The sequence below is a fragment of the Aquarana catesbeiana genome, linkage group LG04 (assembly GCF_042186555.1).
Source record: "Aquarana catesbeiana isolate 2022-GZ linkage group LG04, ASM4218655v1, whole genome shotgun sequence".
NCBI classification, from domain to species: Eukaryota; Metazoa; Chordata; class Amphibia; order Anura; family Ranidae; genus Aquarana; species Aquarana catesbeiana.
The window spans coordinates 443550835-443577097 of record NC_133327.1 but is presented as its reverse complement, the minus strand read 5'-3'; the positions used below and the strand labels follow the sequence as shown (position 1 = coordinate 443577097).

General features: G+C 45.5%; 1 protein-coding gene across 9 annotated transcripts in view; it reads right to left on the bottom strand.

Annotated features, from left to right (window-relative positions):
* The window catches only part of MAP3K4 (mitogen-activated protein kinase kinase kinase 4), a 257666-nt gene that overhangs the window by 85566 nt on the left and 145837 nt on the right, over positions 1-26263 (bottom strand). For all 9 annotated transcript variants that reach the window (XM_073627458.1, XM_073627459.1, XM_073627463.1 and 6 more), the window contains exons 11-12: positions 5678-5827; positions 3809-3970 (exon numbers count right to left, since the gene is read on the bottom strand). In XM_073627458.1, coding sequence (XP_073483559.1) covers positions 3809-3970; positions 5678-5827 — 312 coding nt within the window. The remainder of the gene's footprint in view (positions 1-3808; positions 3971-5677; positions 5828-26263) is intronic.

Sequence of the window (26263 nt, the reverse complement as noted above, 5' to 3'; positions counted from 1 at the left end):
GGAACGCATACATGCCGCAACATGTACACAGAGTCGCATCTCCACACCCTCCGGGCATCGTACCTACTAATTTAATCACCGCCCGGGGCATGATCATAAGGGGCGGGGCCTCCAGATGACATTACCCGGTGACCCGGCCCATGCCAGTATAGGTAGTAGCACACCCGCACCCAGCATTAGAGCGGGAGAGAGCGTTGAGTAAACATTGGAAGAAGAACAGAGGAAGAAGACAGCGGAGAAGACCCAACAAAAGAGCGAGAAGATAGCAGAGAAGACCCAGCAGAGGCAGAAGACAGCGGACAGAGGGAGAAGAACCGGAGAGGGCTAGAAGACATCAGCGGAGAAGACTTGAAGAGGGGAGAAGAACCAACACAGGCAGAAGACATTAGCGGAGAAGGCAAAAGAGCCGGAGAGGGGAGAAGAGATCGGAAGCAACGCCGGAGCTGCCTTAAAAAAAAATTACTTTTAAAACGTGTGTAATGTGTTTATTTTTGGCACTTTTTTTTAGATGAATGGGTAGGGGTACAGTGTACCCCATACTCATTCATATAGGGTAGGGACCGGAATCTGGGGGCCCCTTGTTTAAGGGGGCTTCCAGATTCCGATAAGCTCCCCGCCCGCACACTCGACAACCAATGGCCACGGTTGTCGGGAAGAGGCTCTTGTCCTCATCAACATGGAGACAAGGTGCTTTGGGGTGAGGGCATGCAGTCTGGTACGGTTCAGGAGGGGGGGGGGGGGCACTCGCTCATCCCCACCTTTTTCCCTGACCTGCCGGGCTACGTGCTCGGATAAGGGTCTGGTATGGATTTTGGGGGGACCCCCATGCAGTTTTTTTTGGTGTTCCCTTTTAAGAGTTCCCCCTTAAAATCCATACCAGACCAAAAGGGCCTGGTATGCTCTTGGAGGGGCCGTTTTAATTTTTTACATTTTGCGTGGAGTTCCCCCTAAAGATGCATACCAGACACAGTGCCTGGTATTGTCGGGGATCAAAGTTGGAAACCTGTTCATTGAAGTCGGACGCAAGTTGCAGGGCCAAGTCGGATCCACAGTCGTACAACTGTCGTGTCGTACCAGTGTGAACCCGACCCTAAACCTCCCAGGGATTCTTTTGGCCCAGGTTTGCTTATGCACTTTTGACACAGATTTATGGCCCAGCTGGATGCAATTTTGCCCTCACAAAAAGGACCTGCTTCAGGAGGGAATGCAAGCCGCTGGACTTAGCCTTTTGAGTATGATTTGAAGAAAAAAGTGTGGCCTCTGCATATTCTGGCTTACCTTGGAGCAGGCTCTGCAGGGCACGATGGTACAGAATCCAACGTGGTCAGCTTCAAGCAAAACATCCAACACAAGCTTTTCCGGCCCCGCCTCCAGAGAGAGGGTTGCAGACAGGCTGCAGCATACCACTAGTAGCCTAGGCGAACAGTGGTTGACAAGTACAGAGGTGGCCTGTGCATGGTCTGGCTTGCAGGATCTGAAGGGCAGGGTGATGCAGCTTCCCTGCCTCTGCTCTGGCCCTGCCCCCAGCCACCCCGATAGAGGTATGGGTGAACACATACCTCTTCCTGTGATTTGCGTGCCTCCCTTCCTTCCTGGAGAAGATGCTGTGTCCAGGTCCTGATTGTCGATCTGCCGGAAGCAATGTCATCGCTGTGCTCCAGGTTGGTTGTCCCCCTAACCTGTCAGACACCTACCAAAAAAAGATGGCGTCGGGCGGAACTGTGTTAATGGAAATGCCTTGCCGGAAGTTCCGCCCACCGGAAGTGACACACTTGGTGTCCTGGGCTCACCCGACGCCATCTTGCTACACCCCTTTGACCCCCTCAGGCAGAGGAGAGGAGTGAGGAAATCAAATGGCGCCCCGCAGATGCCACAGGCAGGTCGGTTTGCTGCTGCACCACAGCGCTGGAGGAGGACTGCAGGGGGGTATCCCAAGATACCTTTGTTGGCTGGGTGGGGCGGTTGCTTACTTTCTCAATAGGGAGCGAAATCTCAGGCTGAAGAGGACCCTGGAAGCCCTGGCCTCAGAGGCAACTGAAGATGACCGACCAGTGAGTCCCCTGCAACTTAGCACTGGGACTGGAGGAAAAAAAAACGTGTGCTGATCCTGTTGGCCCAGAGGAAATACAAGAACTGAGGCTCTGAGGTATGTGATGGCTTTTTAAATTGGTGGATGATGAGTTTCCCGTTTTAGATGGGAGAAGCCCTATCTCTCAGATGCTGCCCTGGAAGACAACTTGAGAAAACCCCTCTGCCAGTGCATCCAGGAGCAGTAGTGTTTTGGTATAAAAGTAAAGAAGCGTGAAAAACGTGTCTAAACACGTGGTAACGCTAGGCACGTCAAGCACTTAAGTGTTAATTTCAATATTGTTCTGTTCAATTAAATGTATAAATATCCAAGCACTTGACATGCCTAAACATGTCTAGATGCGTTTACAAGCATTAAGTTTATTTTGCTGCTAGGAGGAAAGACGTCTAGGCGCGATGGGCAAAGATCTTGTGTGCATGCGGACTACTGTGTCCGCGGTTTGACAATACCTCATCTTAAACTGTGTTTGTGTGCACGTAAATTTATTTTAGTGTATTTATTCCTTAAAATAAATAAATAGAAATTGTTAAACTGCACAAATATTATGCAACATAAAAACTGAAACTAGCATCTTTTTTTTTATATATAAGGCCTCTGTGTTCAGAAAATATATAATGTTTTTAGGGTTTAGGTAAATGCTGATTTTAATGTATGCGTGTGAAAAGGTAAAAAAAAAAAAAATTGCTCCACAGGGGGAAATGGATAACAATTAAGAGTTATGCATTTCATTTTAAAAATTCCAGTCAGGACTTATAGCATGCAGGGACACAAAATCCATCCCTTTCCCCTGGCAGAACAGAGATCTGCCTTGTTTACATAGACAGAGCTCCGTTCTGTGTCTCTGCATGATAATCGGCGGGTGCCAGCATACATTCAGTGCTCAGTACCCGCAGATCCGCCTCTGTTGTGAGTATTTACAGAAGCGGCATGCCCCCTAGGCAGGAGGGCAGTAAATCTGCTATAGGGTGGTCCTTAACTAAAGAGGATCTTCGCCCTAAAAAGAAAAAAATTAAAGGACAGCAGCTACAAATACTGATGCTGCTGACTTCTAATAAAAACGACACTTACCTGTCCAAGGATCCAGCCCCATCCTCACCTGGGCAGGTTCGTTACCAGTCTTCGGGTCCCCAGCGGAGGGATGTTTAGTGTAGGAAGGCGGCTTTGATTCACTGCACATGGGTGAGCCACGCTGCAATTTGTCAATGGTTTTGCAGCCATCTGGAACATGTCACAGGAGAGGGGGAGCCGAACTTCGCCTAGGTTATACATGCAGAAATGGGAAGAGGTACCTAACCAAACTAGGTAATCGCTCCCCCCGGGGGGACATAATGCGCATGTACCCTTTTGGGTGAAGGTCCGCTTTAAAGGCGGTTCTAATCATGAGCACCTAATCTAGTATGCCCAATTCTAATTTTACAGTTCCAACGTGGTGGTAAATATAGGCGTGTACATATTTTCTACCCTATAAAACAAATGACCATTTACATCAGGACAATGAATAAATCATGTAAATTTGTATGTCACCTTTATCTGCAGTAACTATTTGAATCAAGATCTAATGTTTGCCTGTTCAAACATGCTGAAAAAAGGTCAACAAATGTAAATAAAAAAAGTCATTTGTTTTCCCTACCATAGACATTCAGAAAGTTCAAATACTGAATGTTGTATGATAAACACAATATACTAAATTAGTGTATTCTAGCAAATATCAAACTTTACCTCAAAACCAAAGTTGTAGCCTTGAATCATGGCTTCTCGGTAGTACTGCTGTAATGTGGAGGATTCAGATTCATCCACCTCGGCTTCAAACTCGGAGGTGTACATTTGATCCACTCGATCTATGGCACTGCTAATCTTGTTGCATAGTTGCAATGCATCACTCTAATATGAAATCAATTTGAGCATTATTTTTTTTTTAGCAAGCATACTTTGTAACCAAAGAGCATTGCCATTTGTGAATTTCTAATATACATGAAAAACATTTCGCTAGCATTTTACATTTTAAAAACAAAAACTGCAGATTCAGTACATAAGGAACATAAGAGTTGTTAGATACAAAGTGACAAAATATAAAAATGCAGAATGGCACTGTATTAGAAACATATTTAAAGGCCAAGTTCACCTTTTGGGGGAAAAAAATAAATGCACATATTTTTGCAGAAAAAAAAAACCAAAAAAGGGCATTTATTATTTTTTTCCCCCAAGGATCCTGCAAAGCATTGTACTTGTAATCAGTGGATCACATGTACAATGTCAGGCTCCTGCACACAAGGCACTCATCAGCCCCCTGCCGCAATGACAGTTTTCGCATTCATAGATTTCATAGATTGCTGTGAATGAATGAAGCGCCTGTGTAGACAGAGCCACACACAGCTGCACCGGTTGTGAAATGTGATAATGAGTGAGGAATCCCCGCCTGTTGTCACAGGGAGGGGGACATGGAGCAGGTTAAACTTTAAATGCAAGTGTAATGTACAACATGCCCCACAGGTGAACTTATCCTTTAAAGTTCTTTTATTTAACATTTTGCCGTTTTCTGAAACATTTCCTATTTTTTAAGGCATTAGTAACTTTAGGCATTAAAGTATCTCCGTTACTGTTGGGAGCCAGATTGTTCATTTTTCAGTCAGCACCAAAAATTACAGCAAGAATCTGGCTAACTGTTACATAAAACACCTCAATATTTCACATGTATGCCAGCTGTGGTGAATGTTACACGTTCATTAATTTAAACATAATGGCTTTCTCCACCCCCACAACATATGGTAAATTTTGAACCCCCAGTACTTGCTGAAAAAGTCTTAAGAGTTTTAAAAGTCCATGCAAACCAGTTACGATGATTACATATAGTTATGAGCAAGCTCACTGGGAAGCTGTACTTAGCCAATCATCTGAGGCCAGGGCATTCCCTTCCCCGTAGCCGAGCGTATACAATGGGTGTGTATACATGTGGCTGTGGGGCGGAGATTGCTTCAGTCACTTATAATTGGCCCAGTGCAGTGCCAGCTTTCTGGCAGGCTCACTCAGGCAAGTTCAGACTAGGATCTGAACACGTCATAAGACCTCATACTCACTGAGCATTTTGTCAGTTCCCTGTTCTCCTGGCAGGGGAAAAACTACTCAAAAGTCGCCTAAAAGCATCTTTTGCATACTCATTTAGGCATCTTTAGATGCTTTCAGATGCATCAAAAGCTTGAGCGTTGATAGATTTTATTGGGCAGAATATTGATTTATTCTGGCCACTGGAATGAATGTACTTAAGTACAAGTAATGTGCTCATGTACTTAATGTGTCTAGCGTTTAGCTTTGGCTAGACGCGTTTACGCAAGTCAAGTGTTTTTTTTTTCTGTTGAAAAGCGCCTCTCCTGAACATGTCAGTGATTTTTTTTTTCAGCCTGTAAATGCTTCTTTTCCGATATGTGTGCGCGGACACACAGGCCAACATAGAGGTGCCTTTACAGGCTGAAAAAAAAAAAACCATTAAATGCCTGTAACAGGTGTTTAAGCCCTTATGTATCTGTAGTTAACAAAAATAGTATTGTCCCATTATACAAATGTCATGTCCTTTTTTTTTTTTTTTTTTTTTACCTTGAGTTGATGCAAAGCTTCTGCAATCACAGGGTGGCTTGATGTCTGTTCAAGCCTTAGAGATAAGATATCTTCAACGGACTGCTGGAAGGCCTTTCTATGGTTCGTTAAGATGGAAGACTGCATCACCACGAGCAACAGATTGTCAACCTTGTGGGTAAGATAAGCAAGATAAAATGATTTACATATATGCCCTGCCTAAACAATAATGTTTTATACAGATTTTAACTTGATGACAAGGTCATGCCGATAATTTTCAGCCAATTGTGCTATATAAAATTCTATTCATCTTTTAGTTTAGAAAGAAGCATGGTAAAAAATGATGGTGGTATTGTAAAAGTGGGGTATTTTTACTGCAATCTGTGTTCCAAGTGAAGAGATTCTCTTCTTGGTGACTTTCATTATGGGGACAGAATATGAGGGGAAATCTTCCCCAATAGTTACAGGGAAATTAAAACTTGACAGAGGATCTAACACGTTTTCATTCTATGCAAAGCCAACATAAATAGTCTGTGGTTCCGTTTAAAAAAAATTCTGGTGATTACGGTGTTACATATTGAGGCGTTTTGAAATGCGAGTCACTAGGTGCGTTTTAAGAGTGCCTATTCACCACTTGTGCCTTTTCTAAAAGGAACATTTTTATATCAATGAGCTACAATCATAAAATGTTGGTACATTCCATAAAACGTATTTCTTGGAGTCTATTGAGGGACATAATTCAGAAATAGATTATTTTGCTCCCTACAGGAGATTAAGGACACTGACCAACAGGAAATTTGTAACAGACCCTATATAACTCCTACTCTGCCCAGCACACCTCAGTTTTGTATAATAAAAAAAAACAAAAAATGCAGTATCAGGACAAGCAAAAACACAAATGGGTGGAACTTGTGTCACTTAATGTATTCCAAGAAATAGATTTTAGGCCTGGTTCACACCTACACAGCTTGCTTTTGATCCGTTTCTGCAATGCTTTTTTTACCCCACACGTTTTTTTACACTTTTTGATATGTTTTGCTTTTTTTTTTTGTTTTTTTGGCCAATTTGTTTTTGGGCGGAATAAATGCGTCAAAAACGCACTACATGCTTTTCTGCAGTGTCTCAATTGAAGTCTATTGAACTAAATAAAAAGTCCCTGACCCTTTCCAAAAACGCAGCAGCTGAAAAAAGCATAGATGTGAACACATCCCATAGGAAATCATGTTAAATGGACTAATGCGTTTTTGCAAAAAGCACCAAAAAACGCATAGATGTGAACCAGGCCTTGCAGTAGGTCTATTGTCTATTGAAGGATACAGGAGTTCAGAAACCGTCACGCAGGACTACCTAAAGCATCAACACCCAAAATCTGAATGATGAGGTGAAGTTCCCTGCAAGACAGGGAAAGCTTCCAAAGCCAAAGGAATGGTACATAAGATCAACACGATGCTCAAGACCAGAAGACATCATCACTAAAGGGAATGATTCCACTTGAACACTGAACCTGAAACAGTGAAGAAAAAAACCCTCCAAGACAGTTGTGAACAACTTTCCTACCTGATAAGGAAGCAAAACACCAACAATTGGATGTGATCAATAGGAATAACAATTGAACAAGTTCCCAGAAGAACAGATCCCCAGAGGGAAAAACAGATCCACAGGAGATGTCCAGCCAGTCTACCTGTAAAGGCCCAAGCCTTAAGCCGGCCATACACAATGCAAATTTTTTTCCTGCAACCACAGAAAGAAGGAAGGAAAGAAATTTGCTCAAATACCCCATCAACACAGACAGTTGGCAATCCCTCCTGCCGAGACAGTGTGGGACAAGATAATCTAGAGCCCAGGGCGAACATGCCAAACTGTGCAAACCCCCCCCCCCCCCCCCCCAAGTGTATGAACATTATGTGTCAGCGAAAATTCCCCCCCACAAAAACACTGAGCACTAATTTGCATTCTTGCCCTCCAAGCATAAATTCCCCTTCCTCCCAGTACAAATCCGTCCCACTGCTGAAATCCCCCCTCCTAGCATGAAGGCTATACCCCTAAAATTTCCCCTCCTGGTACACATCTCCCCTCCCCCCACTTCAAGTCCTTCCTTCCCAGCACAAATTCCCCCCAAATCCAAATCTCCCCTTCTAGCACAAATCCCCCCCCCCCCCCCAGAAAAAAAACCAAATCCTTCTAGATCACCACTTTTAGCAATCCCCCCCCCCAATTTCCCCTCCTAGAATAATACTTAACACCCCCCCCCCACTTCACATGATACCACAGTGCCCAGGGCAGCCACCTCTCCTGCCCACCTCTTGTCCCTGCCCTGTGCTGAGTCACAGTATTCAACCAGTGAGGAGGGCCGGGGAAGCCATCCCCGCTGGTAAAAGACAGTGATTTTGAGTGGCTATACCAGCCGCTAGCAATAATTGCATGTAAGATCCAGCAGGCTGGTTGAACCCAAGTTGATCGATCAACTTGGTACATTCAGTCTGCCCATACATGGTTCAGCGGGAACCAGCCGATTTCAAACTGTCTATGGCTGGACTTAAACTTACAACCTTTAGGATTCTTAGGATTCAGCTTGACTGAAATAAAGGGGGCAGGGTGTGTGAGGGTAGGCAGAGGTGAAGGTTAACTACAACCCTACACTGGTACACAAGAACAAGAAGCAGATGAGCAAAAGACTCATCTTGAACACCCAGAGGTTTCTCTGGGTCTGACCTGCCAAGCCTTGATCCAGAACATGGTTCTAACAATCATCTGATCAGCTCCATTCCAGGGAAATAGCCATCCTTGGAGTAAGGGGCAAGAATTTTAGTCACACTGCTAACATCATTCATGTGATTAAGGACAAAACTGGAAAGGGATCTGGAGGAACTTCAACAGGATGCAGATCAGCCTCCCATGTTCCGCCTGCTGACAATCCAGAGGACTACAGAGCCATACAGTGATGGTTTCTTCTGCCACGCAGAAGGGGAACATCCAGATGTGCAAAGCTCTTCTTTTGGTGTGCAGCCAGATTGTAATACCTTAATACCAGTCTCTAACGAAGACTGTGCAGATAAGAACAGCAACATCCACTAAAAGGAAGCAGGCAACTTGTGCTGGTCAGAGGCAAAACCCTGTAACCTTCTCAAAAGTGAAGGTTCCGGAATTCTCCTTTTGACCAGGACAAGTCCTGTCTAAGTGATGTTCAATGGAGTCCAGGTCAGAAAGCTGACTCACGGTGGGATCCCCTGACAAAACAGGTATTGTTTGTTCTTGAGAACCAGACTTAAGTGCTAAGTATAGGGACAATCAACATGTTGAGAGGTGGGGGGTAGGACACCACCCAATTCACCCTTAGAAATTGATGCATCATGCCAAGGACTTCTTGGTCCACAGGGACCATTTGGATGCCTAGCCCAAGTCCAGGCCCCCAGGAGTAGTGCGGGGAGACAAAAAAGGACCAAGAGTCAATGGAAGAAAGGGAGACTATGTTAGGAGGGTATTTGAAGGGGAAGGAGGGGGCATTAACCTTACAGTAAGGATGGGTCCAGTGATTCACCAGGTGTCGGTGACATTGCTAATAGGTGGCACCAATAGAAACCCATCCGGTCGAAGCTGGCAGGTGATTGCCCTTTAGAAGTTCCAATGCACACATGCCTGAAAAATGGCGGTGTATGTAAATGGGTGCTGAAGCAACCACAGGCTGAGACCAAAGATAATCAGAGTGAGAGAATGTCACCAGCACACCATGGATCTCTAAAACGGGTCAAAAAGCTTTATTCAGCGGTCGTATCATTATAGTGGAAGCAACGCCTTGCAGGACCCCTTCCTCAGGCATGTGACCCAATATGGAGATCCATGGTGTGCTGGTGACATTTTCTCAGCCCTTCAGATTCTGATTGCAATAGTCCAAAAGGTCACACTCTTCGGGGAAGGTTGTCTCGGGTTCCAAAATAGAGATGTCAGGAAAAGGCATGAAGGTGGACATAAGGTCCAGTGTTTCAGGAGACAGCAGGTGCCTCTGAAGAACATGGAGGGGTCAGGAACTGGTCTCACACCACCGTGTAGGCCAGAGGTTCCCTTGGAGAGGAGGAATGCTGAGGGGGTACAAAGTAACACAAGGGGGTTCAAAAGCAGGGAGTAAGTCTGTGTGGAGTACAACTCCCGAAGTCAAGTTTCCACTTGAGCAGGAATATAGAATCCCAGGGTGCAGGGAACACAGGAAGACCTGGAAGGATACAGTACTGTGTGCAGTGCACAAAAAATAGTGAGGAACAGCTGAAAGATGTTGGACAGAAGGGTGGTTTGCCTTTAGGCTAAAGGGGATGACCTGAGTACTCAAATGCTGGTGAGGTAAATTACCTGAGGATAGAGGTGCACCGAATGGAAATTTTGGTGCTGAAACGGAAACTTTTTTAATACTTTTATATATAAATTGTATTATATTTGACTTTTTAATTAATATCATGAATTTAAATGGATATGAACTTTTTGTCTGCCATTATTGGCATATTTAGTGCAAGAAAAGCTCAAGAAAAACGCATACTTTTAAAAATTCTAATGTATGTCTTCACACTGGTCTGTTGTGCTGTAGTTGTGGTTTCAAAAATCTTGCCTGGTCAATTAAAAGAAAGACGCACCCAAAACACACCTCCCCGTTGAAATTCTTTGAAAAAAACGCCTTAGAACGCGTGCGGCATTTAAGTCACGTGACTTATGAAAAGCACACCATGAGCACAGTAAAATCGCGACAAAATCGTGTGCATTTTCTGCACCTCTTTCTCTATCTGTAAAATACCGAAACATAGGATTTTTACGTCATACTTACCTGTAAAATCCTTTTGAATACATCATGGGACACAGAGTCAGGCTAATATTCATTACCTGCTGGGTTATACTTCATCTCCAGGTGAATGGACACTGGTAGACCAAAGGTCTTTAGACAGGAAGTGATCCCCTATATAACCCCTCCATACAGAAAGCAGTTCTGTAGCAAGCACTGAATCCTCAAAAAAAAAAAAAAAAAAAAAAAAAAAAAAAAGATGTACTCAAATTAAAGCATTTTACAGGCAAGTATGACGTAAAAATCCTATTTTCTTTTTCATACATCATGGGACACAGAATCAGGCTAATATTCATTATCTGCTGGGATGTCCCAGAGCAATAGCCTTGAGGGGAGGGAGAAACCCTGCCAAACAATAGCCATCAGAACTTATACGGCAGCCTGCAGTACACTGCGGCCGAAAGCCGAATCCTTGGCTGCTGGAACATATACTTGATAAAATTTTGTGAACGTATGCACTGAAGACCAGGTAGCAGCCTTTTAAATCTGAGCCCTAAAGGGAGAGCTTTATGTTTCAGACCGTAGGCCTGAATGACCAATTGACGGACCCAACCGGCAATGGAAGCTGCCTGCCCCTTCTTGGGTCCTTTTGGTAAAAAAAAACTAAAACAAAAAAAAAAAAAAAAGTCTGATCCTCGGATCTCCACAGATCTAGACAAATGAACCTTGACTGCCCGGACAACATCCAAAGAATACAGTCGCCTCTCTTCCGCCAAACGAGGTTGAGAGAAAAAAGAAGGTTAAAGAAATGTCCTGATTTAAATGAAAGGCCGACACCACCTTTGGCAAAAAGGATGGAACAGGTTGTAACACAATTCTGTCATGGTGAAGGATCAAGTATATATTTCCCTGCATGAAAGGGCCGCCAACTCCGACACCCGTCTAGCCAAGGTAATAGCCATCAGGAAGGCTAGCTTGCGTTACAGCAAGTCTAACAGAATTTCCTTAATAGGTTCAAATTGTTGTTTCTGTAACACAGAGAGCACCAAGTTCAAGTCCCAAGGACACATAGGGGACCTAATTGGGGGGGGGGGTTTGAGCAAGCGAGTTGCCCCTTGCATAAAGGTTCGGATCAGTGAATGGGAGGCTAAAGGCCTCTGGAAAAATACTGATAGGGCCGAATCCTTACCTCTGATTGTACTCAAAGCCAATTTGATTTCCACAGTTGACTGTAGAAAAGAGAATTCTCCCAATAACATATTTCCAAGGATGCCATTTTCTGGCTTCACACCAAGCAATATAAGTCTTCCAGACCTTATGATAAATCTTCCTAGTGATAGCTTTTCTAGCATTCACTAGAGTAAACACCAATGGTCCTGAGATGCCACGGTCCTTTAACACCCTGGCTTCAATAGCCATGCCGTCAAATTCAGAGACTGTAAATTGGGGTGGAATATAGGACCTTGAGACAGTAGATCGGGGCAACGTGGAAGCATCCCTGACCATTTCCCCTGGGCTGTGAGCCCGTCTAGGGTCGCTCCCCAGCCTGAGAGACTGGCATCTGTAGTCAGTACTCTCCAAGTTAAGTTACTGGGAGAAAGGATTTTCTCTTTTGCAGGTTCTGATCATGCAACCACCAGTTTAGGCTTAGGCATGCCTGAGGAGATAAGCACACTGGATAATCCAGGGCTTTTCTTCCTCTGTTCCAAGCCAACAAGACGTCTTGTTGTAAAGGCTTGAAATGGAACTGGGCATAGGGCACTGCCTCGAAGGAGGTTACCATCCTACCTAGAAGAGTCATACAGAGCCGAATGGAGGGTTGTCTGGTGTCCCTTATCTGACGCACCTGATCCTTCAGGGCACAGATCCTTATGGGTGGCAAGAAATAGGATTTTTTAAAACAGCTTACCTGTAAAATCCTTTTCTTTCGAAGGACATCATGGGACACAGAGCCACAGTAATTACTGATGGGTTATATAGGTATCACTGGTGATTGGACACTGGCACACCCTATCAGGAAGTTCAACCCCCTATATAATCCCTCCCCCTTGCAGGGATACCTCAGTTTTTGTAGCCAAGCAATATAGTGTATTAGAAGAGGGGCGGGACCTCTGTGTCCCGTGATGTCCTTCGAAAGAAAAGGATTTTACAGGTAAGCTGTTTTAAAAAATCCTATTTTCTTTCTCGAACATCACGGGACACAGAGCCACAGTAATTACTGATGGGATGTCCCAGAGCAATGCTACCTGAGGGGGGGGAACCACGACCAAGTAGGGAGCAATCAGACCTGAGGACCCTGTACCGCTGCCTGCAGCACGCTACGCCCAAAGGCGATATCCTCATGCCTTCTCACATCCACCTGATAGAATCTGGTGAATGTATGAACTGAAGACCAGGTTGTGGCCTTGCAGATTTGAGCCATAGAGGCCCGGTGATGCACTGCCCAAGAAGCACCAATAGCCCTTGTGGAATGTGCCCTGATCTGAAACGGAGGAATCTTCTGTTTCAAACCGTAAGCTTGAATGATCAACTGTCGAATCCATTTAGAAATGGTAGCTTTTGACGCTGCCTGTCCTCTATTGGGACCCTCTGGCAGCACAAACAAAACATCCATCTTGCGGATCTGAGCAGTTGCCCCTAGATAGGCCTTAACTGCTTTTACTACATCCAACGAATGTAGAGATCTCTCTTCCGGAGAACAGGGATCTGGAAAAAAGGAAGGTAGAACAATGTCTTGGTTTAAATGAAAATCAGAAACCACCTTCAGTAAAAAACTAGGATGAGGGCGTAGTACCACTCTATCCCTGTGTATAATCAAATAAGGCTCCTTACAAGAAAGAGCTGCTAATTCTGATACTATTCTAGCAGAAGAGATGGCCACCAGAAAAATTAATTTCCTTGTCAACAAGACCAAAGGAATCTGACTTATTGGTTCAAAAGGCTGTTTCTGTAACACAGCCAGGACCAAGTTCAAGTCCCAGGGGTTTAGGGGCGCTTTAACCGGGGGGTTAAGACGCATCACCCCTGCATAAAGTTTCGGACCAAAGAATGCGAAGCAAGTGGCCGCTGAAATAATACTGATAAAGCAGAGACCTGGCCCTTGATGGTACTCAAGGCCAGCTTCATCTCTAATCCCATCTGTAGAAAATCAAGGATTCTACCTATGACATATTTCCTGGGATGCCAACCTCTGGATTCACACCAGGTTATATAAGCTTTCCAGACTCTATGATAAATCATCCTGGAAGCTGGCTTCCTTGCATTAATCAAGGTAGATATGACAGGACCTGAGAGCCCACGACTCTTCAGAACGTGGGTCTCAATAGCCAAACCGTCAATTTTAGCGTTTGTAAGGCAGGATGGAACGCTGGACCCTGAGATAACAGGTCTGGGCGTACCGGTAGGGTCCACGGGGAACCTACCGTTAGCCTTACTATTTCTGCATACCAAGTCCTTCTGGGCCAAGCGGGGGCCACCAGAAGTACCGACTTCCTTTCCTGCCTAATCCTGCGAAGGAGTCGTGGTAATAGCAGAATAGGCGGGAATGCGTAAATCAGTGAGAACCGATGCCACGGAATCACCAACGCATCCGTCCCGCATGCAAGAGGATTTTTTGTCCTTGCACAAATCTGTCTATCTTTTTGTTGAATCGGGATGCAAAGAGATCTACATCTGGAACCCCCCATCTTTTGCATATGGCCCAAAGGACGTCGGGATGCAGAGACCATTCCCCTGGAAGTAACTGCTGGCGACTTAGATAGTCCGCCTGCCAATTCTCTATTCCCGGGAAGAAAACTGCCGATATGCATGGCACATGCATCTCTGCCCAGACTAAGATCTGGTTCACCTCCTTTTGAGCAGCTCGGCTCCGGGTGCCTCCCTGATGATTGACATAAGCCACTGCTGTGGCATTGTCGGACTGGATCCTGACCGGACAATCCTGTAGCCTGATAGTCCAGGCTTTTAGAGCTAGATGTATCGCCCGGATCTCCAGAATGTTGATGGGTAAGGTCCTCTCTGTTTTGGACCATACCCCTTGGACCGAAGCCTGTTCCAGAACTGCTCCCCAACCTGACAGACTGGCATCTGTTATTACCACCGTCCAGGTAACCGGCAGAAAGGATTTCCCCTTCTGCAGGTCCTCGGGTATGAGCCACCAATTGAGGCTCTGACGCACCGCATGCGACAGGTGCATCGGAAAGTCTAATGCCTGAACTTTCTTGTTCCAGGTCGACAGAATACTGTGTTGCAGCATTCTTGAGTGAAACTGAGCATAGGGAACTGCTTCGAAAGAAGACACCATCTTCCCTAGTAGCCTCATACAAAGGCGGACTAAGGGACCCTTCTTGGTCCTTACTGCCAGAATCAGCTCTCTCAAAGCAGCGATCTTTGCCTGGGGTAGAAATATTTTCTCCTGGCTTGTATCTATAATAAGACCTAAATACTCCAGTCTTCTTACTGGTTTTAGGAAAGACTTTTCTAAGTTGAGGATCCAACCCAGGTGTTCTAGATACCTGACTGTGGTCCTCAAGTCTCCATTCAAAGAGGCTACCGACCGGTCTATCAAGAGCAGGTCGTCTAGGTATGCTATAACAGATATACCCTGAGCCCTTAATCTGGCCAGAGGAGGAGCCAAGATCTTTGTGAACACTCGAGATGCAGTGGCTATCCCGAAAGGCAGAGCCACAAACTGGAAATGGCGCCCTCCTACCTCGAAGCGCAGAAACTTCTGATGAGCAGGAAAAATGGGCACATGTAGATATGCATCTCTGATGTCTATTGATGCCAGAAATTCTCCTCCCTGCAGGGTGGGAACTACTGTTCGAATTGATTCCATGCGGAAGGATTGAATCCTTAGGAATCGGTTCAGATCCCTTAAGTCCAGAATGGGCCTGACATCCCCATTTGGCTTTTGGACCGTAAAAAAAGTTGGAATAGAAGCCCAATCCCTGGTCCTTTGCGGGAGCTATCATAATGACCTCCTGCGACAAAAGTCGCTCTAACGCTAGAAGGAGCGACTGCTTCTTCTCTGGGGACCCTTGATCTGAGGAACCGAGGAGAGGGGAATTCCTGAAACTCCAGCTTGTACCCTAATGTTACCGTGGAGATTACCCATCTGTCCTGGAAATCCTCCTGCCAGAGCTCTGAGAACTGTCGCAGCCTTCCCCCCCACTCGAGTGAGCGGGGGCACCCCCTCATGCAGAGGTCTTAGTGTTTTGCCTAGTAGGCTTCTTTCCCCAGGACTTCTTTTGTCCCTGGGGTTGACTCTTGTCTCTGGACCCCGATGGAGGCGGCCGTCGAGACTGCCTGGAGGCTGAAGCCCCTGGCGCTGGGGAAAGAGTCCGTTTGAAAGAGGGACGCTTACTCTTCTTCTTGACAGGTAAGAGAGTGCTTTTCCCACAAGAGATTCTCTTGATATAGTTATCCAAGTCCTCTCCAAACAACCTTGCACCACGAAATGGAAACCCAGCCAGTAGCTTCTTACATGGTGCTTCGGCTGACCAATTTTTCAACCATAGGATTCTACGTATATGCACCAACCCCAGTGAAAGACGGGAGGTTTGCACGATAGAATCTCTAATGGCATCAACCACAAAGCATAAGGCCGCTGGAAGGTTAGCAAACCCCTGGGCCTGCTGTTCAGGTAATACTTTGATGACCTGCTTAAAATGGTCTCTTAAGTATTGACAGACTCCAATCGCTGCTACTGCAGGTTGGGCCACTGATCCTGCTAAGGAGAAAACATCCTTCAATAGGGATTCCATCCTTTTATCTACAGGATCCCTGAGCATCTGAGCATTGTCTACAGGACAAGTCAGGCTATTATTTACGGAGGAAATGGCGGCATCAATAGCCGGTATTCCCCACATTTTAATAAACTTTTCTTCCATCGGATAAAGTGTTGAAAACTTTCTCGGCGGAAAAAAACGTTTGTCTGGGTGATCCCACTCAGAATAAATGAGCTTTTGAAGTAAAGTATGAACAGGAAAAGCATGTGCTGCTTGGAAAGGTTTCAGTGACCCCAAAGCAGAAGAGGATTCTTTAGCAGTTTCAGGTATGGGCAACTTAAATGTGGAGCGGACCAATCCAGTAAGGATCTGCACTAAGACTTTCTCCTCTTGGGAAGTCGCAGAGAGTCCCTCTCCACCTGATTCCTCCGAAGAGGAATCATCCGTCCCGATCCTCTGAAAGGGATTCATCTCCTTTATCCCAGAGCTCCTCTGTCTGAGGGTCTTGGGGAACTGAGGAAAGCCTAGTGCGTTTTCTTCCACTGAGTGAAGACGTAATCACAGCCATTAATCTTTCCTCTAGACCATTAATGGTTGAGGAAAAAACCTCTTGTGTAATATATACAGGGGCTGAAGTGCCAGAAGCAGGTGTAGCCCCTGACCCCGATGGCTCTCCCTGGCTAGCCGTCCCTGGCCCATCTTTAGGGGGGGAGGATGCTGCCGACAGGGGGCCCTCAGAACCTAAACGAGATCCCCTAGTGTCTCTGGTTTCTGGAGTGCTTGAACCTCTTCTACCCATAGTGCAAAGCAACAAGGTGTGAGGTATACAAATGAACACTGCCCGCTGAGCGATGTAGTCTGGCTAAAAGCCTTGCTACCCAATGCTCAGTCTGGTGTTACTTCAGTAAATGCTGCCTAGGAGAATGCCTGTGTCCCACCTTACATGCGACCGTCAGCTCTGTGTCTCTCAGAAGGCTGTGTGCACCTGTACAGAGTGCCTTTAATAGCCTGCAGCTGGCCTGAGTAGGAGTCTAAGCACCTGTGCTGACGTCCCGCCCCCTCCTCTACCGCCCCCCCCCCCCCTCGAGTTTTGAAAAAAACGAGCGCTTCCCGCGCTGGCCGACTCTCCTGTCATGCTTCTGGAGAAAAGGCTGGGGATGGGGGGGGGGTTGGGAGGGAGGGAGGCTGGTAACAAGATTTGCCTGAACAGCTATCTTCAGAGATGGTGGCCATTAGGCCACAGAGCCCAGGTGGTATAACCACTTTCTAGACCCCTGTGGCCCCTCTCTAGCCTGGGGGGAACATTCAAACATGAGAAATCCCCCCTTCCATCTTACCTTGCAGCCTGAGATGCTGGGATACATGTGCAGCGAAAACAAACACTGAGACAGACAGTCAGCATGTGAAAGTTTGTGCTCTTGGCAGCCCCCGGTGGTCACAATAGGCATAGCATGCATTTACCTTAAAGGAGAAAAGCCACTAGAACTCAAAAATTCTGTGGAATCTCCTCTTACCTTATCCAGCCGCAGGGTGCTGTTTACACAGACCCAATCTTCACCTCTCACGGTGGGTTCCGTTTGAAAAAACCGTCAGAGACTGGGGCCCCCTACGAATAGGGGGATCCAACAGTTCTGGGACCGTAAAGCACCTCGCCAGAAATTACGAAGTTTAAAGCCATTTTCTGATCTGCGGGGTCCAGCTCTCTAAAAAGAGAAGCATTACGGGTAAAACCTCGTTTCTTCGGACACGAGGCCCGGGAACCATCCAATTCGGCCTAAAAAGGACACTTTGAATGGATCCGGTTCGCCTGGCTTGCCCCAGTATAGGATATCAGAATATTCCCTTTGGAGCTCAGCACAGGACATCTTTACACGTCCATCACCTAAGACACTGGCGTAAAAACTGAGGTATCCCTGCAAGGGGGAGGGATTATATAGGGGGTTGAACTTCCTGATAGGGTGTGCCAGTGTCCAATCACCAGTGATACCTATATAACCCATCAGTAATTACTGTGGCTCTGTGTCCCGTGATGTTCGAAAAAGAAATACTCTTGCTTGGACCACGTTTAGAATCAGACCTAAATATTTTAGACTTTGAGCTTGTCTCAAGGCTGACTTTTCAGTATTTATGATCCAGCCTAAGCTCTTCAAATACCTCACTGTGTATATTATGCTCTGTTCTAGAGCCTGTACTGAGTGATCTCTGAGCAGGAAGTCTTCCAGATACCCAAGCACCAGGATCCCTTGGGCCCTTAAAAGACCCAGTACTGGTGCTAAGACCTTTGTGAACACCCAGGGAGCTGTAGTAAGCCCTAAAGGTAGAGCCCCAAAACTGAAAATGACGTTCCTCTACTGCAGGAACCTCTGATGAGGCTGAAAGATAGGTATGTTTAAGTAGGTGTCCTTTATATAATCGATGGAGGGTAAAAAGACTCCCCTTTGGAGTGAGGTTACTATTGAGCGGACAGACTCCATCCGAAAGAATTGTATCAATAGATACTTCTTCCAGGACCTTAGGTCCAAAATGGGCCTCGTGTCCCAGTTTGGTTTCTGAACCGTAAACAGGTTTGAGTAAAACCCTGTGCCCCTTTTGGATACCGGAACCCCCACAATCACTCCTTGATGCACTAGATGATGTAGTGCCTGAAGCAAGAAGTTTCTTTTTGGAGGATCCGATGGAACGCTGGATCTTACAAACCTCTGAGGGGGCACCGCCCATAACTCCAGCTTGTACCCACGAGATATAATTGAGGTGACCCACTCGTCCTTAATTGTTGTTTTCCAAATGTCCGCAAAGTGCAGCAGCAGCAGCAGCCCCCCCCCCCCCCCCCCCCCAATGGAGTGGGGTCTTCCCCTCAAAAGGAGGGCTTGGTGCTGGGTTTAGAAGAATTTTGGACCCAGGGCTTTTTTTCTGCTGCATCTATGGCTGGCATGCTCCATTTTTTAGCAAACTTTTCATTCATGGGATATAAAAGGGAAAACCTTTTAGGAGGCAAAAAAGTCCTGTCAGGATGTTCCCAATCAGCATACACCGCCTGTTCCAGCAGGGGGTGTAGCAGGAAAGTCTGTGTGACATGAAAAGGTCTCAGAGATCCTAAAGAGGACCAGGGGGCTCAGTCACCTCTGCAAGAGGCAACTTAAAGGCAGAACCAACAATTTCAGTCAGAGTCAGGATCAAAAACCACCGCGACTGAGAGGCAGACATTGAGTGGATATCTTCTTGTCCAGATTGCTCGGAAGCAGACTCATCTGCTGGGCACTCCACCGAATCCTGAGCTTTAAGCTCTTCCCCATCCTCAATCCATTCCTGCTCCAGATGAGGAGACTCTGGGGAGACTCTGGGGAGGGGGATCTGTCACACTTCCTGCCGCCCTGCGGGATGGAGGCAATCATACCGGCAATCCTGTGCTCTATCCTGGCTAGGGCTGAGGACAGTTCATCCTTAGTGATAAAGGGTGAAGCAGCAGCGTTGACTGTAGGCACAATACCAGATAGGCGCAGATTGCCTGAGAGCCTCTGGTCCTTCAGGGGATACAATACTAGGTATACGATTGGGTTAATCAGGAACTACTGATGACGTAGGTGTGCCCTTCCCTGTGGCGTTAGTCCCACTACTCTTTTTGGAAGACATTCAATGCCGCAAACAAAGAGTACTTGGGTGTAGTTAAAACACCTCAAAAGGGAGACCCTTTAATAGGGCTCACCAAGCCCCTATGCAACAATCCTGCTAAGCACCTTTAGCCTGCCAAGCAACACCTGTTGACTGACGTGACCAGGGTAAGGAGAAATTAACCACTGTAGGTGTCTGTTCAGAGCCCGCTCTGTGTCCCACAGCTGCCTTCTGGAAGCACCACATGCTTGACATACACAGCTTAAATAAGCTGGTGTGCGCCGGAACGTTCTGTGTGTGCGTGCGCACGCAAATGCGCAGTCCCAGTAAGTGGGCGTGACTGTATTCGCGTACAACGCAAATCGTCGCACACCCAGGTAAAGGCTAGGGTGCATGTGCGGCAAAAACGTGTGCGCCATGGCCGCCAAACAAACTGCTGATCCCAGTGGCGCTCTTGCGCATGCACGTGCGCCATGGCAAACGGCGCACCATAGTGCGCCATCGTACAAGTAAAAAACAGCCAGACACAAGCAAAAAAGGTACACTTTGCAAACACCCACAGCTAGCCCAGAACTCCCCTGAATGGTCACCGCACACAGGGGTCCAGCCTTTAGCTAGCTTGACTGATTGTTACAATCACTGGGACACCCCACGATAATAAAATAAAGGGGTTGCACTTACCCATCCAGGCGCAGGGCCAATTAGAAGCTGAGCGCCCAATCATCACCCTTCAGGGCGGGTTCTTGTTACTTGGCCCTTCAAGGACTGGGTACCCTTTCATGTTTAGGCCCCCTTGAACATGTACAGCATCCTGCAGGAAATGCCTTAGCGCTGTAGTGTCCAGGATTTCCACTCCGCAGGGTCCAGCGCCTGGAGGCCACATTACAGGCAAAACCTTGCAGGATCTAGAGTAATTTATCCAAGCATAAAAGCCTGTGTCAAATGGATTAAATCGGTCAATCCCTTGATTCATTTTTGGAACGGTTTGTGGGACTAGAGACTTGGAGCTCAGAGAGCTCAAACAAACCGTGCCATCCACCTTGCAGACACTGGTAAAAAACTGAAGTGCTTCCTGTAAGGGAGGGGTTATATAGGGGATCACTTACTGTCTAAAGACCTTTGTTCTACCAGTGTCCATTCACCTGGAGATGAAGTATAACCCAGCAGGTAATGAATATTAGCCTGACTGAGTCCCATGATATATGAAAAAGAAACACCATTTTCGACTCAATTGCCTCAATTTCGGTGCATCTCTACCCGAGGACCAATCCTTATGTACAAATAGCCCACCACTTATATACTGTAAGTGAGGATGCGCCTTCTTTCAGACCTTTGGCTTTGAGCCCTACAGGATGAGTGGAAGTTAGGCTCTGAAGTCTTTGGAGTACCTGCTGTCAAAGTAGATGAAGGAGAAATATGGGATTCTTTTGACCCCTCCACAGATCACCTTCATTGAAGCTGGAACATACTCTGGGCACGCCTAACTTTGCCAAGTACGGTGTTATGAGCAGGTCCAAAGAGACAACATCTCTCAAAGGCTAACAGTCAAGCTAAGCTAAGAGTCAAATCCTCTCTAGACCTATCATCAGCATCTCAAGCACTCAGCTAGAGTGCCTTGTTCCTTTGTACCAACATTAGACCATTGCAAAACACAAGTTAATATCCTGCAACGAGCCTTAAAGCGGAGTTCCACCCAAATTTTGAACAATATCTGTATGTATTCTCTTCCTTGCCTAGATGCTGACATGCCGTTTAAAAAAATTTAAATCGCCGTAATTACCTTTTATTTTTCTATTCTTCTTTGGACTTCCTGGTTCTCCTCCCGTGGGAGTAGGCGTGTTTCTAGCCTCTCCCAGACTCCTGGGAGCTAGTCTCAGGCTTCCCAGGATGCCACTGAGCATGTGCGGGAACGAGCGGTGAATGCTGGGAGCACATCATTCACCACATCCAGGAAATAAATGCTTGTGGGCTTCAAATGCCCACAATGAAGATGGAAACCGCCTGCAGTGAATAATATAAGTTATTCTTTCCGACGAAATCTGACACAGGCGGACATATTACACACACTATGTGAGTATATAATGCTGAGAAGAAAAGTTTGTGAATTAACTCAAAAAAAAAAAAAACGATAGATAGGTGGACCCCCGCTTTAATAACTAAAGCACAAATTTACCAGAGATTTGCTTCATTTGCTCTAAAAAATTGAGGACTACCCCAGCAGTGGTGGAATCCGTCTTAAGGCAATCTTACCCATTCTGACACAGTTTGACAGATTAATGTTACCACCAGAACAGCTGTGGCGGGTCAAACCAGTTAATGCAAACTTGGAATTAAAGTAGGGACTCTCGGTGATTGTCAGTGGAATCCCAAATAGTGATCCCACCCTCAACTAGCTTAGTGGTGCTCCTGCTAAGGTAAGGCACTTATGGGAACAGATAACCGAATTACAAATTCACTTTCAAATAGGGAAACGTTCTGACATACTCTCAGGCAGGGCCCAGGACCCTTCAGGGTGTCTTCAGAATGTACAGAGGAATGAATCTTAAATAAAGGTGTAGCAGTCTTTGCAGCTGTAGTAGCTATAAAGGACCCCGGGCCTGGTAAAAGAATTGTGTTCTACTGCTCTTCTGTTGTTGGAGATAGCATAAGGAAAAGTTTTTTTTTGCCTGGTAAGCTGGATATTCCCTACCGTGACAGCTGCCTTACTAGGAAGTGAGCCTAAGCATTACATATTGAATGACCGTTTAATCAAATAGGCCCAGTCTTCAAAATGTAACGCTCATACTCACTTCTAGGGCTGAAACAACGAATCAACTAATTGAATATGAAATTAATCGATTAGTATTTTCATAATCAATTAATCGGCCAGTAACACAATGGGGCTAAAAAAATAATATTCGCTACTGTAAATATTACTTTCACAGTTCTACAGTAAAAAAATGAACCCCTAACAGTAGTGATTATCTGCTTTTTTTTGTACTATAAAGGGCTAATTTTAGTTTTTTTTTTTAACCCCATTATGTTACTAAACGTCTTAGATCTGGGTCACATCTATGTGTTTTTTGGTGCTTTTTTTCAGAAACGCACTACAGTTCATTTACATGGTTTCCTGTGGGAAACGTTCACATCTATGCTTTTTTCAGTCGCTGCATATTTGGAAAGGGTCAGGAACTTTTTTTTTTTAAACGCAAAACAGTGCTTTTTTGGTTCAATATACTTCAATGGAGAAGATACAGAAAAGCATGTAATGTGTTTTTGCAGCAATTTGTGTTTTTTAATCTGTCCAACAAATTGACCAAAAAAAAAAAAAAAAGCAAAAAAAAAAAACACACAAATCGCAGCAAAATCACGTGCGCAAAAATACAAAACGCACAGCAAAAAGCACTGCAGAAACAGATCAAAAGCAAACTGCATAGGTGTGTACCGAGCCTTATGCTGGCCACACGGATCAATTTTCAGAGGAGAATATTCAGTCAAAAAAATCTTTGTACATTCGCTGAATGAAAGAATGTTGTTTGAAATTTTCACTTGTTTTTAATATTCTGTTTTTAAAATGAATGTAATTTCTGAACGAAAACCACATACACTGTCTGAAAATTCCTTTGACCAAGAAGTTTTCTATTATTTCCAAATTTTCCCATCACTGTGGTTGAAAACGAACGTCGAGTTGACACCACTAACGATTAGAAAATCAAAAGGAACTTTCTTAAAATTACTTTTTTTTTTTTTTTTTTTTTTTTAAGGAAGACATTGTTTTTGTTTTTTTAAATAAAAAAAATTTGATCTCCGAGTCTGATATTTACCAGATTCACCCTTTAATAGTATAAACTGTATATATCCTCTAATAGCATATACAGTATATATCCTCTAATAGCATATACTGTATAAACTATTAGAGGAGAGATATACAGTATATCTCTCCTCTAATAGTATATACAGTATATCTCTTCTGTCTGTTATTGTCAGAGTGGATTACATATTTTGGTCCCTAACCATATAGTTGGTTATTTATATTTACCACTGCATAGAAAATTTAAAGCGGAGGCCTGCCGAAAAAAAATATTAAAAGCCAGCAGCTACAAATACTGCAGCTGCTGACTTTTAATATATGGACACTTACCTGTCCAGGGAGCCCGCGATGTCAGCAGCCGAAGCCGATTTGTCCGTCGGCTCTCGGCTGCTGCCGCCGCCATCCTCGGTGAGGGAATAAGGAAGTGAAGCCGTGCGGCTTCACTTCCTGGTTCCCTACAGTGCATGCGCGAGTCGCGCTGCACGTCCTCTCTGGTCCCTGCTGTGTTCTGGGACCTGTGTGTCTCCCAGAATACAGCGGGGGAGGACACAGTAATCGCCGGAAGTGGCGTAGGTCACCGCAAGCGGTGATCTATGCCAGCAAGTGGGAGCAAATACCAGTATTAGACAGGTATCTGCACCCTCCTCCCCCCTGAAAGGTGCCAAATGTGACACCGGAGGGGGGGAGGAATCCAAAAAGTGGAAGTTCCATTTTTGGGTGGAACTCCACTTTAAGAATAAATTGCCTTTTTTTTAAAACTTACATATTAACTAAATTATACACCACACTTTTTTTTAAAGTTATTAACCGATTCATCGCAACAATAAATCGGCCAACTAATCGATTATGAAGATAATCGTTAGTTGCAGCCCTACTCACTTCCTATTAAGGCAACACCACTGTCACACAAGGCAGTGAATACCCAGCTGTGAATGAAAGAGAAGTTAAAAATAGGATTTTTTAAAACAGCTTACCTGTAAAATACTTTTCTTTCGAAGGACATCACGGGACACAGAGCCACAGTAACTACTGATGGGTTATATAGGGTATCACTGGTGATTGGACACTGGCACACCCTATCAGGAAGTTCAACCCCCTATATAATCCCTCCCCTTGCAGGGATACCTCAGTTTTGTAGCCAAGCAATATAGTGTATTAGAAGAGGGGTGGGACCTCTGTGTCCCGTGATGTCCTTTGAAAGAAAAGGATTTTACAGGTAAGCTGTTTTAAAAAATCCTATTTTCTTTCTCGAACATCACGGGACACAGAGCCACAGTAATTACTTATGGGATGTCCCAGAGCAATGCTACCTGAGGGAGAGGGGACCACGACCAAGTAGGGTGCAATCAGACCTGAGGACCCTGTGCCGCTGCCTGCAGCACACTACGCCCAAAGGCGATATCCTCATGCCTTCTCACATCCACCTGATAGAATCTGGTGAATGTATGAACTAAAGACCAGGTTGCGGCCTTGCAGATTTGAGCCATAGAGGCCCGGTGATGCACTGCCCAAGAAGCACCAATAGCCCTTGTGGAATGTGCCCTGATCTGAAACGGAGGAATATTCTGTTTCAAACCATAAGCTTGAATGATCAATTGTCAAATCCATTTAGAAATGGTAGCTTTTGACGCTGCCTGTCCTCTATTGGGACCCTCTGGCAGCACAAACAAAACATCCGTCTTGCGGATCTGAGCAGTTGCCCCGAGATAGGCCTTAACTGCTCTTACTACATCCAACGAATGTAGAGATCTCTCTTCCGGAGAACGGATCTGGAAAAAAGGAAGGCAGAACAATGTCTTGGTTTAAATGAAAATCAGAAACCACCTTCGGTAAAAAACTAGGATGAGGGCGCAGTACCACTCTATGCTTGTGTATAATCAAATAAGGCTCCTTACAGGAAAGGGCTTCTAATTCTGAAACTCTTCTAGCAGAAGAGATGGCCACCAGAAAAATTAACTTCCTTGTCAACAAGACCAAAGGAATCTGACTTATTGGTTCAAAAGGATGTTTCTGTAACACAGCCAGGACCAAGTTCAAGTCCCAGGGGTTTAAGGGCGCTTTAACCGGAGGATTAAGACGCATCACCCCCTGCATAAAGCTTCGGACCAAAGAATGCGAAGCAAGTAGCCGCTGAAATAATACTGATAAAGCAGAGACCTGGCCCTTGATGGTACTCAAGGCCAGCTTCATCTCTAATCCGAATTGTAGAAAATCAAGAATTCTACCTATGACATATTTCCTGGGATGCCAACCTCTGGATTCACACCAGGATACATAAGCTTTCCATACTCTATGATAAATCATCCTGGAAGCTGGCTTCCTCGCATTAATCAAGGTAGATATGACAGGACCTGAGAGCCCACGACTCTTCAGAACGTGGGTCTCAATAGCCAAACCGTCAAATTTAGCATTTGTAAGGCAGGATGGAACACTGGACCTTAAGAGAACAGGTCTGGGCATACCAGTAGGGTCCACGGGGAACCCACCGTCATCCTTACTATTTCTGCATACCAAGTCCTTCTGGGCCAAGCGGGGGCCACCAGAAGTACAGACTTCCTTTCCTGCCTGATCCTGCGAAGGAGTCGTGGTAGTAGCAGAATAGGCGGGAATGCGTAAATCAGTGAGAACTGATGCCACGGAATCACCAACGCATCCGTCCCGCATGCAAGAGGATCTTTTGTCCTTGCAACAAATCTGTCTATCTTTTTGTTGAATCA